Source organism: Trichoderma aggressivum (assembly GCF_033847375.1).
Source record: "Trichoderma aggressivum f. europaeum strain CBS 100526 chromosome Unknown scaffold_034, whole genome shotgun sequence".
Lineage (NCBI taxonomy): Eukaryota > Fungi > Ascomycota > Sordariomycetes > Hypocreales > Hypocreaceae > Trichoderma > Trichoderma aggressivum.
In genome coordinates, this window is record NW_026946400.1 from 317,926 (window position 1) to 332,207 (window position 14,282).

At 50.2% G+C, this 14,282-nt stretch overlaps 2 protein-coding genes across 2 annotated transcripts; both read right to left on the reverse strand.

Annotated features, from left to right (window-relative positions):
• Positions 1-4,170: 4,170 nt before the first annotated feature.
• On the reverse strand, positions 4,171-4,704 carry Triagg1_7640 (uncharacterized protein; the record flags this gene model as incomplete). The annotated part of the gene is made up of 1 exon (XM_062902398.1): positions 4,171-4,704. The coding sequence occupies one exon, from the start codon at positions 4,702-4,704 to the stop codon at positions 4,171-4,173; it is 534 nt and encodes a 177-aa protein (XP_062753465.1).
• A 2,677-nt stretch (positions 4,705-7,381) lies between these two features.
• Triagg1_7641 (uncharacterized protein) lies at positions 7,382-9,472 on the reverse strand (the record flags this gene model as incomplete). Its single annotated transcript, XM_062902399.1, has 1 exon — positions 7,382-9,472. One exon carries the CDS (start codon positions 9,470-9,472, stop codon positions 7,382-7,384), a length of 2,091 nt encoding a protein of 696 aa, XP_062753466.1.
• Positions 9,473-14,282: the final 4,810 nt, after the last annotated feature.

Sequence of the window (14,282 nt, forward strand, 5' to 3'; positions counted from 1 at the left end):
ATCGGCGCTCCCTATGTGTATGTCTACTCGTATGTGCATCAGAGAGTATGCATGCATCATCGCAGACGCCGAATCCTGTAGGCGTCAGCAACAGTAACCCTGCTTTGCTTCGTTGTTGCAGCAGGCCACAGAGGGCTTATTCCCACCCCTTCGTTGCAAAATGCTTCTCCTGCATTTCTGGACTTGCGTTCCAGCGACGCCGCATCGATGCCCAATGATGCAAGACACGTGCTTTTCAGTCGCGTTGCAGATAGCCCCCTTATTCGCACCTTGAAATCTCGTAAGCAGGACAAATCAATGGGCGCCTCGAGGCAAAAACGAAAAGGTCAGCTCATTCTCCCCATCAGACCGAGTCGTCCGTCGGTGTCCACGATGGAAAATCATCCCCCACCCGCGGCCTGATCAAATTGTCCGCCGGCAATCCCATTCTATGCAGAAAGTAGAAGGAAAACCTCACGTGGGGGCCAGTTCGGACAGAAAAGAAAAAAAGCTCGTAACGACCCTGTAACGTTAAAACACTGTTGCTGCTGCAATTACTCCATCCGGACGGACGTGCTTCCTGTAGTGGCAAATGACGGAGTATTTGCTGACCACGATTACCGTTTGTGCCATCAGATTCATCAAAGGGTGATCTTCGATCACGCTTCTTGCAAAAGGGCTTGTTTTTGGTGGCCTGTAAGCCAGTCCACCTTCTTTTTAGGTAGAGGATAAATGCGATCCCCTACCCCTAGCACGCGAGGGCCGGCCCGTATAAAATACGTGCAAAGACTTTAGCCGGGGCGTGGGAGAGGCATGGAGGAGCCTGCGGTGAGAGAGGGCTATCGACAAGGGTCCGTGACCACTCCGATGTGCAATGGTCCTTGGTATTTCTCCTTGGATACATGCTGGCATGGTTCTTAGATGACCGTCACATCTCAGATGCTCACCAAACGCCAAGATGCTGCAGACGATGTATCCCGTGTCACGGATTGGGTAACGGGTAACCATGGGCTTGGATTCCGGGTGTGGGGGTTCCCCTCTGCTCACCCATGGGGATGACGCTCTTGTGCACACACGTTTGGTGACGACGGTTCGTGATGGAGGTGGAAGGTAGCATTCGTGATGACCATGATGTTGAAGCTCGTCGTCGGTACGGGCGTGATTCCACAAACAAGGCTGAGGTGATGACAAACTCTCACCAGTAGAGGGCGTCCTTTCCGTAACACACGTACCGTTATGGCACTGCCGAGTCCGTATCTCGTAGAGATAACGGTCTGATCCTGCTCTATAGCATCTCTTCAACTTGGATAGAACGTATTCATCCCACTGATGATGAAGGGAATGTGGCAACTGATGTCGAAATCGAGCTGACGGTGAGTTTGCAGCCCAGAGACTCATGTAAGTCTCTCGAATACTTTTAGTTGTGTCAACTGAGAGCTTGTTGAAGTCGCAGCTTTTGATTAGTGCTGGCAGCAACTCTCATCTCCTTCGGGCTAATAGCGCCTCGGGAGAGTTCAAAGCACCATAACACTCATCAATCATATCTTTCATCCTCATCCAAACATTTGACAGTTTCGCTTTCAACATTCACACATTGTGAACCAGGTTTCCCCAGGTTATGACGCCTATCAATGCTCAATGTTATGGGTTTGTGCAACACAAAAACCGGCAGCGTGGTAATACTACCTACCATGCACCATCGTGGTGCCAAGATGCGTCTTCGTCGAGCCACTCTGAGGTGGTGCCCATGCTCATGATGTAAGTCGCCAATCTACTGCAACGCTGCCCTATGCACATCGTCGAACTCGTTGACATGATCTCTACTTCTTCTGCTATCGTCGCCACATCGAAAGACGTGTGACTTTGAAAGTCACCTTTGCCTCTTTGATGTTGGTAGAGAGCTGTAATCACCTTCTCCTACTACTTTGCGATAGCCTTGGAATATCTGATCATTCCACCTAAGAAGCCGAGTTTCGGCACTTGTTAGGTTCGTCCGATATAGGATTTGGCTTCACCATCAAACGTTGCATGACAAGTACCCATATTACATAGAATAACACATGGGCTGAAGTGTAACTCTCATTCGCAACCTCCAATATGGATGGTTGGTCGGGAGACAGCCTACCCGGCGGTACTCTCCTACCTGCCTGGAGTAGAAACAGCTCAATGGAGAAGAACATCGCCTTCTGCAAGCACGAGACGCCATCCGTAGCACGTTTCAAACATGAAGATCAATTCTCGAGACGATTCACATGCCGACAAACTCAAACACTTGCACTCGACGATCCGGCAACTGACTCTCTCACCGACCCGCCATTGCAGACGATCAAGCCAATCCCCTCGCGGCTTAGGAGACAAAAAGTAGAGAGCGACGGGTCCCAGGTGAGCACAGACCGAGGTCAGATCTGGTCGGACCGATGTATGTACATGCATACAAAGAAGAAGAAAAATCTTCAAGCATCCCCCGTTCCGCCCCCCTGCATTCTCATTATCGCGACCGTCTCACGAGATAAAAAAGAATATTCTCCTTTTAGAAACCTCCCCTGGCAGAATATCCGACTTCATGGCTGAATGGCAATAGGGGCCTGATGAATGGCAGAGCTACTCGACGGGCAAGGAGATGACTGTTCACATGATGGACAAGCCTTCGAATCGAAGGCAGATGCCCTCGCTTAAGTGTCGCCCGGGGCATTGCATAATAGAACTTTTCTCGAATCCCAGGGCCCAACATGGTTTGACCCGCCTGGCTCCTCTGAGGCACACCCCGGTCCACGCAAAATACCAGAATGGCACATGAGAATACTGGCAGTATAATCGACTGCCGTGAGACGAAGCCGAACTTTGCCGTGACTAGAATGTCAAGTCATCTTCCGGATCCGGTTCCGCGAATCAGCCCGGTCCAAGTTATCGCCAACACGGTACTCTCAGAACGTGGGATGCTCATGGACCGGTGATCCGCCACTCTGTATGTCTCGTGTTTCTGGTACGATTCCGCATCACGTCGTCGCCAGCAAAATCCTGCTTTTGGAGCCTCTTCCGATGCGCAACAAACAGCAAGCATACTGATAAGAAACAGAACCTGAAGGGAATGATTTGCCATGTGAAAGAAAACACTCAGCGGCGATTCCGAACGCGCTAAGCAGGTCCTTCTGCGGCCCATAAAAGCAGACATAACAGGGCCGAGCGAACTGGGGCTCAGTTCTTTGTCATTGCAGAATTTCAAATGCTTGCAAGGGTAGACGTGTGAAAGCCCACTGCCAGGGATAACTCGCGACCCATTGACATTTTTGGTAAATAAAATAAAAATAAAAAACAACTCAGTATTTTTTATTTTTATTTTATTTTATCTTGTCCATTTCAATCCCGGCCGAATGCCCCGGAAACAGTGCCCACCGTTTCGGACCGTCTCCGATGAATTAATATCAGAGCCAACGCCAAAGTGCTGAGTGGCGTTTTTGATGGCATCGGTATTGTTTTGGCGATAAGTCTGTAATGTTGGTGTCGTATGTAGTTCAATTCGCCGACAATCCGCGAAGCCGCGGCAATGCTTATCGTTGGATGATGATCTTCAAGCCAAAACGCCACAGCCGCGAGGCTTGCTGCCAAACTCGATTTATTACGGAGCATTTTGCAAGTCGATAAACGGTCATGGCTGCTTCTTGGGGGGGAAGCACTCCGTTTTGAACCGAGAAGATGATGAATGCGGTAGGAGGAGAATAATTCGCCGACGGTATCGAGAATCCTTCAAGGCCACATGGGAAAATATCGTAACCAACAAAGAATAAAAAAATAAATCTCGAAATAATATGCCCGCGGAATAAAATTAAGGAAATCCCAGTGGATCGCCAAAATCTGCAGCCAAGGGCCGAGCAACAGACCCTGGAGTGACGACCACGTTTTTCAAAAGTGCCTCCTTTTAGCACACCGGAAGGCATCCGGCGGCCAGGGCCCGACCCCATGTCCGAATCTTGCCCTTGATGGCCCTGTGACTATGCAGCGATCTGACTGTACGGAGGGTGGGCTCCGTCCTCCATATGTGGAATTTAACGTTACGTGGAAATCAGATCGATACTAGCTCGTTGACGGAAGAGGATGTTGCTGATATCTGGCTTCTGCCATTGGCTGGCAGAGCGCCGATATGAACTCGTTGCCAGGATTGTATGGAACAATGTGCAAGCTGTGCGATTTGCATTAGGAGGCGTAGTGCGATTCTTCGGTTACATGAGACTGCAAATGCTTATTCGAGCGTTTTGGCTCCGTTTCGTATTCGACTCCCGTTTGCGAAGCTGTCCGATTTGGGCTCTCAAACAAACATAGAATTGCTTCATTTCCCATATTCGGCTCTCTGACGCACTTCCCCAGGTCAGGAAACCCGAGTATAGAACAGAAATAGGAAATGAAAGCGCCCACGGGGAGGCGTGTTGAGCGGTAGGATAGCTTGGTGAGCCATGCGTCGCCGAGCCGCACCGGATGTCGATGAGCCTTCTCATTGGACACAGGGATGGGGGAGCCTGGTAAAGCGGATAGCTTCTGCTTCTGACAGCTGCGGACCATAGTTCTGCTGCGGCAGATCACTTGAGCAGGGCAACAAGGCTGATGAGATTCGAATGGGTTTACCCCTTTGATCGCCCTCCAAGTGGATGTCTTGGCTGGGGGCCCCATCTGAATGTTGCAGTACTCCTCCCATTGTCCAATAGCGAGCAGATACCGAGAGGGCGCCACCATGATGAAGTGTAATCCAAAGTAGTCTCTGCCCTAATAGGCATGCATAAAAGGCATAAGCAGTGATGTAGCTTGGATCTGATTGGGCTTCATGAGGAAAGGCGTGGCTCCTCACGATGATGTTTAGTGAGTTGTTGACAATCACACAACGTATGAGTGGTAATCATTTTATGATATGACACCCACAGCAGTACGACGTGTCACGACTTTGATGGCCCGGCAGTTCTCTGCACTCAATGCAACCATTCCTTCATTCAGAGATGTGATTCGCCCAAAACCCTGTGGACACCTGCAAGTACTTCGTAGGTTCATGTAGACTCTTGCGTGTGCAGGTGAGAGGTTATATTTCCGGCTGAGGAGGATCATGTAGATGCCGACGGTTGAAACGTGCAGCTGTAGTTCAGACTGCTCAATACGAGAGACCCTTGGTCAGTAAACGCCTGAATAAAGGTGAACACGATATCAGCCAAACCAAGAGCATTGAGACGCATAGCTGATTTGGAAACAACTGGCCAGGGACATGCAGCCACGCCACTGATTCCATGCTCACCGACCATTGTCGGTGTTTTTTCTTCGTGATGAGAAATACCGGGAGGTCCATGATAACATGGGATGACAGCGGGACGTCTAGCTTCGTGAGCATCTCGGCCTCACTACTCCGTCCGACTAGTATAACAAAACCGCCAATGCAGATAAGCATGGCACTAGCGGGAGATGCTCCATCAGGAAAGCCAAGCTGCATCTAATACCACTTTACCGCCTTCTGTTGATCTTCTAGAATCGATTTGCCAGTCCGCATCTGGAACATGCATGAGTGTCTCGACAACTGCCAGTGGTGGGATTTGACGATTCCTCGGAACTCACCTCTATGATGGACACAGTTGTAACTACACGTGTGCCAGTAAGAGACACGAAACACACAATCTCAAATGATCTTCCCCCCAGGGTCCTTCAGTCGCCGTTCAGATTTGACCCAAAAAGATACGAGTTCCCTAACAAGAAGGGGGGGTTCGGCCATTTTGCGGGGGAACGAAGATCCTCACGAAAGCCGCCTAGGCCCAGCCATTTCGAACGAATCAGCATCGGCTGTCGCCATCGTGAACAACGTGTTGAAATGGGTACAACGCATGAAACGTGCCTTTAGGCCCGCTCGGCCAGAAAGCTTGACATGTGCTGTTTATTTTGTCCAGACGTGTATGCACGGGGTACTCGTATAGCTGTGTGAAATGCCGTAGAAACGGGCGCGCAGATCCCCCCTCACTGACCGTTTGCGTGACAGGGTAGAGCGTACAGTAGTCGGCGAGCATACGAGTTAGTCGGCGAGAGGGGAGGAGTTGTCAGCAGCCCATGTCGATACGGAGTTGAGAGGCTGTGATTTGTGTTTGATTCTCCGTTTTCTCCCATGGCACATGTACCGAGTACGTGAGCCTCGACAAGGCGCTCCTCACGTGGCCGCTGTCGGAAAAACCCCAGCCACCAATGACCAGCACAGCCTCGTCTGACTTCAACGGCTGCCAACAAGTATCTTGTACTTGATAGACCTTTTCACAACACCATCTCCAGAATCCCGAAGAAAGACGGCCAAACCGAACCCAGTCGCGTTTTGCAATCCGAATTCCCCATTCGGCCCTGTTCGTCACATTGGCCCTCCACACAGCCTGATCTGCCCGGACTCTCATCGTCTTGTCCCTCCCCCCCTTATTAAACTGAGAATGGGAGGATCATGGTTCCCCATGGAGAATCAACGTGCGCAGCTCAAAAGCTCCCCCATGACACTCTGTTCCTGCCTCCCACGGGGCCTCCCGGGTTTGTCGCGGGATCAGCAGGGACACATGGAACAGGTAAGACGGAGGGCCGCGTAACGACGGAAAGCAGAAGAAAAAAGGACGAGCTCGCAACTCGTACGCCCCCTCCCCCAAAGCAGTTTTGCTTTTCCCCCCCAAAACGACCCCCAACCTACATCCCACCCCCTCCCCCATTCGAGATTGCGAACGGGCAAGGGAAGACGTAGAGAGCAAAGACGAACACGGTTCTCTCGAAAAAGGGTTCGATGGATGCTAGATTTAGATTGCGCCAGTAGCATGGCGGGTAGATGTCGTTTGGGGGGAGTTTGCGAGCTGTCACATTCCCAATCCCGATTTGGGGTTTCCGTTGCATTTAGCCGGTACGAGTATATTTTATTTAATTGTTTAATTTTTTTTTATCTTTATTATTCGTCAATAATAGCCGCTCCAATGCATTTCTTCGTTCCCTTGCTCTCTCCGTCTCGGTACGTGGAATCAGGATCGCATACGTAATGGATCACGGATCTCACTGACAACGCGGACCGTTGTCTCTCCCTGTCTCGGATGGTATGTGTGGTTTTCCCATATCTGGATGGTCGTGCATGGTTGAGATTATCAAATTTATGCTTGACCTACCATTGGCACGCTTCTGGCTGTCCTCCTCGATTGCGATGTGTAAGATGCGTTGGCTCAACTCCTCCCCATGGGGTATTGCCTTGTTCACTGAAAGCACGCGCCTGGTCGAATCAATCATCTAGCATCTCGAAGATTCTACACGTAACAACGAAGTCGCACTAATTCAGAGAATCACCTTCATGTATTGGATAGCTAATTGAGCATTTGTAGTGATACCCTACACACTCTCTCCAAATAAGGCGGCCCCTTAATCTGCATTATCAATCCTTCTTTGCCACAGTACCCCCAATCCTCTTGTACTTCCTCGAGTCATTCTTTCTCATTGTCGTCTTATCTCTGTTTCCTTTACCACCCTCCCAGAATCCCTTGGCTCTCCTACCAATGACGCTACGACCGCAGAAGCGACACGCTTCGACGGCGTAGTTTTGCTCACGGCTGCAGAAACCGCAGATCATCCTGTTTGCCCACTCGTTGATATGATCCTCAGCCTGGTCGTGGCACTTGTCGCACTTGTGCACACGATTGCAGCATGAGAAACGGAACCAACGGTAAGACTTACGGTAGTGGGAGCAAGTACCCCTGTCTGGGAGTTGTTCGCCTGCATGTAGTCCAAGCTTCTCTTGCTTCCGGCGAAGGCCGGCTGAAGAAGGCGGGGGAAGCGATCCAGGAGAGATAAAGAGGAACTTGACTTCGGGAATTTTAAAGGTGAATTTGCTGTGACAGTCTCGGCAGACATTCGTCGTGGTCTCGCCTCTTACAGAAACGAGCCCTTGGCTTGGCATCGAGCACTTGGCGCACGTAGGTACAAAGGTGCTTGGCAGCATATCTGCCACTTTGCCTCCTGAGAGATCAATGAATCCAGCCCTTGCCGAATTCTCATGAACAAGCTGTTGGTTGAATTTGGCAGCGAGAGGCGTCGCGCATTTCTTGCAACTCGACGTCTTTTCAACTCCAGGCTTGAGGCCGGTCATGTCATTTAGCGTCTTGCATCTCTCGCACTTGACGCTTAGACTCAGAATCGATATCTGTAAAAGTTCGACGCTGTGAAGTTCAATGTTTGGAAACGAAATCATGGTGCCGTGTTCAACCGCCTCACTGGACGATGGTACTGCCGCGACGTCGTCGTCATTTCCCAACACTGCCCCGCCGTCTTCATCCGAGTCTTCGTAGCTATCTTCTTCTGATTCGTCTCCCTCATGGCCAACGTTCCATTCAGGAGGTCGAGGAATGACCTGAATATGACCCTTCCCTTTGATAAGAGGCTGCGATGAGCTAGCAGAAACCTCTCCGTTGTTTTGTGACTGCGATTGCTGCTCCTGTATCGCTGCTGCCGCCGCCGCTGCTGCCTGCTCCTTTTCAGCCTTTAATGCTAGCCCATGCGCCTGCTTTGCAAGATTATGGAGGTTCTGGGCTAGATAATTGACGTGGCTCATGAGTGTCATGTTCTTCTGCTCCAGAACCTTTTCTGCAAAGAGGTCTTCAATGGGTTCCGCATCATCGGCGTTGGCTTCATTCAGCTGCACGCGCAGCTGCTGTAGCGGATATAAAAGCGGAATGATTAGATGAATGCTGTTGACCGAGTGTAAACCAGAAGGGAGCTCGCCACGACGTTTTGGCTCGAGCGGCAGCGTGAAAATGACACCATCAGCAGAACGGCGGTACTGAGGCATCCTTCCCATTCTCGCCTCGAGTTGTCGAATCTCCTGAGCTCGCCTTGCTTTTGCCTCGGCAATCTGTTCTCTGGTGTACGATGGTTCCGGGATATATCGTCTGGGAGGGGGGCTGGGAGCTACCTGTGCTTCCACGATAGGAGACTCGATAGCAGCCGACTGTTTCTGTTTCGCTGCTTGGTCGAGATGTCTCGTGTCTTTGAACGATACTAGTTTGATCGTTTCCACTTTCTGCTCCGACAAGAATCGTTCCAGATTCCTGTCCAAAGCATAGACCAGTGCCAAAAGAGTCGAGCCCTTCTTCTCCTCAGCGAGCTTATCCCAGCCCCTCTCAACATTGATGCTGAACCCTTTAGGGATATCCTTATTCCCGACTAACAGCACCGGCCTTTCTTCCGGATAGTCCTCGGGAACGCGGACATCGCAATCCAAGTAGGGCAGCTCAAAGGGAAAATCTGGATCCGAAGGCTTAAGCTTGAATACCAGCGATGTCTCTCCTGCCGCAGTCGTAGACTCTTTGGGTGAGAATCTCCTCTTGAGCTGTTCAATGTGATAGCCGCGCGGGTCCTGAACCTGCGCTTCTGGCACGGGCTTGGACACGACCCGGGCATCGGGGGTGTCTGTGACGGCCTGCCTCCGATCAAGAGGCGATCCGTCTGGCTGTGTCTTGAGTGCAATCATGGTTAAAGGCGTCGAATCGAGAGAATCCAATATGGTTGAGCTGATAATTGTTGGACAAGTGTCACGGAGGTGACGGATATTGTACACACAAAGGAAAGCCGCAACGCCGAAATCAGGAAAAGTAAAACAAAACGAACTCCAAAGCTCTGCTGTGTGTAATTCCAGACGATTAAACAGCAAAAAGCAAGACTCGGAAGATCTTTATTTGACTTGAAATCGACACTCGGAGAGGCAAAGAGGCGATATTGAATCTCGAAAGCTCAGGTGGGGCTGAGCATCCGTTGCAGATGTTGGTGGGGTTTCGATGACTGCCTCTGTCTGTACTATGAGTCACTAACAGCCCGTTGGTCAGCCAGCGTTAAGTGGTAGTTCTCTAACGGCAATGTGCTACGGAAGACTGCTAAGTTTGTTAGAGAGAAACTTGCACGGCATCTCCAGATCTCCTACGGACTCCGTAAACTTGGATCCCTTTAATCATTTTGAGGCTTTGCACTGAATTATAGGGGACAAATTTTAACATTGTCATTCCTGTAGGTAGTCATTGAATAGTAGTGAGTCACTGTACGGAGGAGAACTAGCCGTTTGAAGCAACTATCCCCTACAGGTTAGCTCTTTTACGCAGCATCGTGCCTTTGCCTTTTGATGCTGCCATTGATGCTTTCTGTAGGACGGACAATTGCCAACGCTCTGCTCGTGTAATATTGCGCGTTATTGGAACGCTACTCCGCACTGCCGGTAGGAGTGAGTAGAGTGCCAATCGTCGATCTGTAGCGAGGCATGGGCCGAATAGAGATGCGTCTCAAATTGCATCCATTATAAATACCTAAGCTATAATCACACAACGTACCATCTGAGCACGTTGGGCGGTTTAATTGGTAGTAAAGAGAGCCTGTGACTTGAATGACTTGCCTTGATTTTGGTTGGCTGCTCCCACGGCTGTATTAGTCGCTTAAGGCATGCACCCATCACACGATTCTTGATCTTTGTTCGTATCGGCAATAGACATGCATGTGCGCAGTTCAGGCTCTTCGCCTCTTGTTGTGTATATACGAGTGCCGATTTACGTGTTACGGAATATCCTGATGGACAATCAAGATACAAAATACAAGGATCAGAGCCTAACGGCGGGAATTTTACAGACGCAAGGAGGCAATTTGCGGGCATATTTGCAGCCGGTATAGCTGCGGGCTGCGAGACATGTCAAACCGTGGCTCGGCAAAAAGGAAATAAATTGGACGAAAATCTTTTCCTTAGTTATCCGCCCTCTGCTCGTTTATCCGGGGAAAGAAAACAATGATCCTATTTGCCTGATGGTGACCTTGTCAAGAGAATGACTACAGCTGTCTGGTGGATGGACGTGCAGCAGCGCATGCGTGTGTACTTGATCGGTAGCTATCTGAACACCTGGGTGGGCATACATACCGGATCGAGAAGAGGGAAAAGGAGGCGAGATCAAATCACGAAAATAGAATAAAAATAAAATAAAATGAATAAAGTAAAATGAATTAAAACAAAAATTAAATGCAGCACGAGTTAGACGATGCGGAGACGGGTTTTTCGTGGCAATAGCATCACAACACCCTGCATCACGTTTACCTCTTACATGAATGTGCGTACATGCGTAGCAACAGTCCTTGCACATACTCGTACAGGCACGCCCGGCAGTGTGATCCGGGGAGAAGCATGAGACAGGCAGCACGCATGAGAGACAGACATGGAGAGACACGCAACGGCAGACCAGACAGACAATGTAGGGAGAGCCCATGTCGAGCTGCCGCCTGCTTGCTCACCGTGATCAGACAGGGCACACACGTCCCCCATCTGTAGGTTCGGGGATGACCTGAGGGAGTCCGCGAGACAAAAGGCATTGGTTCTCTAGGTACTAAGAGCTGTACCAAGGGCTCCCGTGTAATGCGCACACGATGTGTATGTACATGCAGCTTCAGCATTCCAATGTTGTAATGTGAGGAGAAGAGCTCAACAAACACGATGCTCCATTCACACACAACTCGCATGCCCCACGGAGAAAAAAAAAAAAAAGAAACAAACCACACAAGGCGCACATGGGGCAATGCAATGGACGCGAAAAGAGGCTTGGAGAGCACAAACAAGTCAAAAAACAAAGAAAAGGGACGGAGAAAAGGGAATAGAGCCAAAAAAGAAAAAAAGGAGGGGGGCAGCAGATGCCTGGTGCCGGAGTAATTTGCAGCTGGACGAATGGCTTGGGTCGTGGAGGTCTGCCAGCTCAGCAATTGTCAGGCAGATGACCTTGGATGCGGGATGGCGGCTGCATCAGCGCCTTGAGGGGGGCGGTGAGAAGAGCGAAAGAGGGCCAAACCAAACCGCTTTGAAGGGTTGCAGGGCAGGATTCGGGTTTGGGGGAGTGCTGGCCTCATCATGCCGTAAGAGGAATCCCTGAGCTGAAGGCCTGTGGTTTCATTCTTCATGCTGAGAGGAGGAGGAGGAGATGGAGATGCTGAGCAGCACAGCAATCTTGGGAGAAACGGCTGGTGGGGTCTGACACCACCCGCATGCAGCTCAATATAAGAATAGATGCATCTTGCTATTGGTCTCTGCGAATAAAACAGATAAAAAATAAAATAAAAATAACAATAAATTAAATCCACCATGTTTTTTATCATCTGCATTTCTTCTTATTTTCGTTTCATTTTCATTTTTCTCTCCGCTACCCTTGTCGGCATTGTTTCCATTTCCCACCCCCCGGCCGCCGTTTGGGTGTCGACAAGAAAGCAGCCTCGCAGCTGCAGTCAACAGAACTCCATCCACCTCTTTTCCCTACAGTTTGGAATCGGAATGGGGTTTGCTTTTGACAAGCTGGGCGCTGTTTCTCTGGTACTCAATTTCTCAAATACGCATCCAGAGTACATCTCCCATCTTCAGCTTACTATACATGTACATGTGTCCTGCTTTCTAGGTACAGAGCACTTTTACAACCACCACAACACTGACTACCCTCATTTTGTTACTTGACTCACACCTCACTCAACTCGTCTCGTTCAAATCCTTCAAGCCTCCAAATTCCCCGGCTTGCGTTTCCGTTGCATCTGTAGTGGCTGTCTCCCTGCCCAAGATATCAAGTAGGGTGTAGTCTATAAGCCGCGTGTATACAACAACAGCCACAACAAACAACAACAAAGCCCTTCCTTCTGCTTAGCTGTAGGAATCCCCGAAAAGTATACCACAGAACCCCCCTGTCCATCGTGTCTTCTTTTTTTGCCTTTTCTCATGTTCTTTCTCTTTGGCTAAGCCCATCGCCATGGGACTCGAGTGCGTGCGCAATAACGCCGCGGTCAGGCAGACTTTTGAGACCCTTTTCCCCGCAACCTTGTTTTGGTTCGACGTTCTGCTCATGTCATGTCATGTCATGTCCATGTTCCCTTTGGGCGTCAAAAACGGCCATGGCTGAATCACACGAGGAAGCCCCATCTGACGGCCGCTCGTCGCCAATGCAAGACGGAGCATGTGTTCCTGGCCGCCTCAAGGGCCGCATGCTAATGTACGTCTATGTGCGTACAGCTGTCTGTACATGCATCAACCTAGTAGCTTTCTTTCCCATCATCATCACCATCACCATCACCATCACAGGCACTGACGCATGCACGGACACACAACGCACAGAGACATGCCTCCGCAAGCACAAAGTCCACTAGACATCACACACCACGCGCATTATCTGCATGCGCTCCGTACTCCCCATCACCGGCAGTACGAGTAATAGCCAAACCTGTACGAGGCTGCGGACTGGGCCATCCAGGTCGCGATGGTACCTGTACCAAGACTCCTTGTGCAAGCTTGTCGTGTCACCTTGTACTCGGGAGCACTCACACAAGACACGTACCAAACAGTACATGTGAGTATTCACAGACTCAGACACGCGGATGCTACAAGTCTTGGCACTTGTGCAAATTAAATTGCATCTGCAGCATCATTTGTTTCCCCCCATCTCAGGGTGGCAAACTATGTTATCAGCATGAGCCTTGGATGCTATCACCGTCTTGCTCGGATGCTTGTCAGTCCCGGTTATCACCCCGAATCCTCCGTCATCCAATCTGTCGTGCTCTCGAGTGAAATGGGGGCAACAAGAGTTACAGACCTAGGTAGGGCGTGTAGAAGAGAGCTGCCCAAGCATTGAAAAAAAAAGGCGTGTTACAATGCCGGTGCCGCTGCTCATTTCCTCTTGTCTCTGAACACGGGACGCCAGCTCTCGTCTTCCGACTGGCTGAAACCGTTTTCAATGTTTCGGCGCCTCTTCGTAAACGGTCAAGACTCGACCTGGGAAGATTGCCGTTGTGATCCTATTCGATGGAATCTGCTGAGCCACTTGCTTCACGGGATCCCGGCTGCCGTCACACCGGTCACTTTGTTCGTCACATTACACAGCAGCCTCTGTGGTTTCATTCGAAGTTCGTTGTACAATGGCGACGGCGCCTCCATCTCGATTTGGTGCCACTGCAATTTTTTTTTATCAGAAGGGAGAGCCTTGGCGTTTTTCGAATCAAGTTTCCCCCCCCGTTGCTTATCTTGCAACACCATACCTGCTCGTTCGTCTATCATGAACATGCATGATGTGTACACTGCTCTTCCGAGACGTCATCCTTGCTCAGCTTGATCTGACCGACTCTTGTCGCATTGGTCACCGCATTTCCGTTTGGTAATGAGAGAACCCGTCTTGTAAAACATGACCTGCGTCTTCCCTTCGCCGTCCAGGGATCACTCGCTCACCGGCTGCATCAGCCGCAGCTGAAAAAAAAGGAATTATACGTCGCGAGACCTCTAACGGTAGAGACTC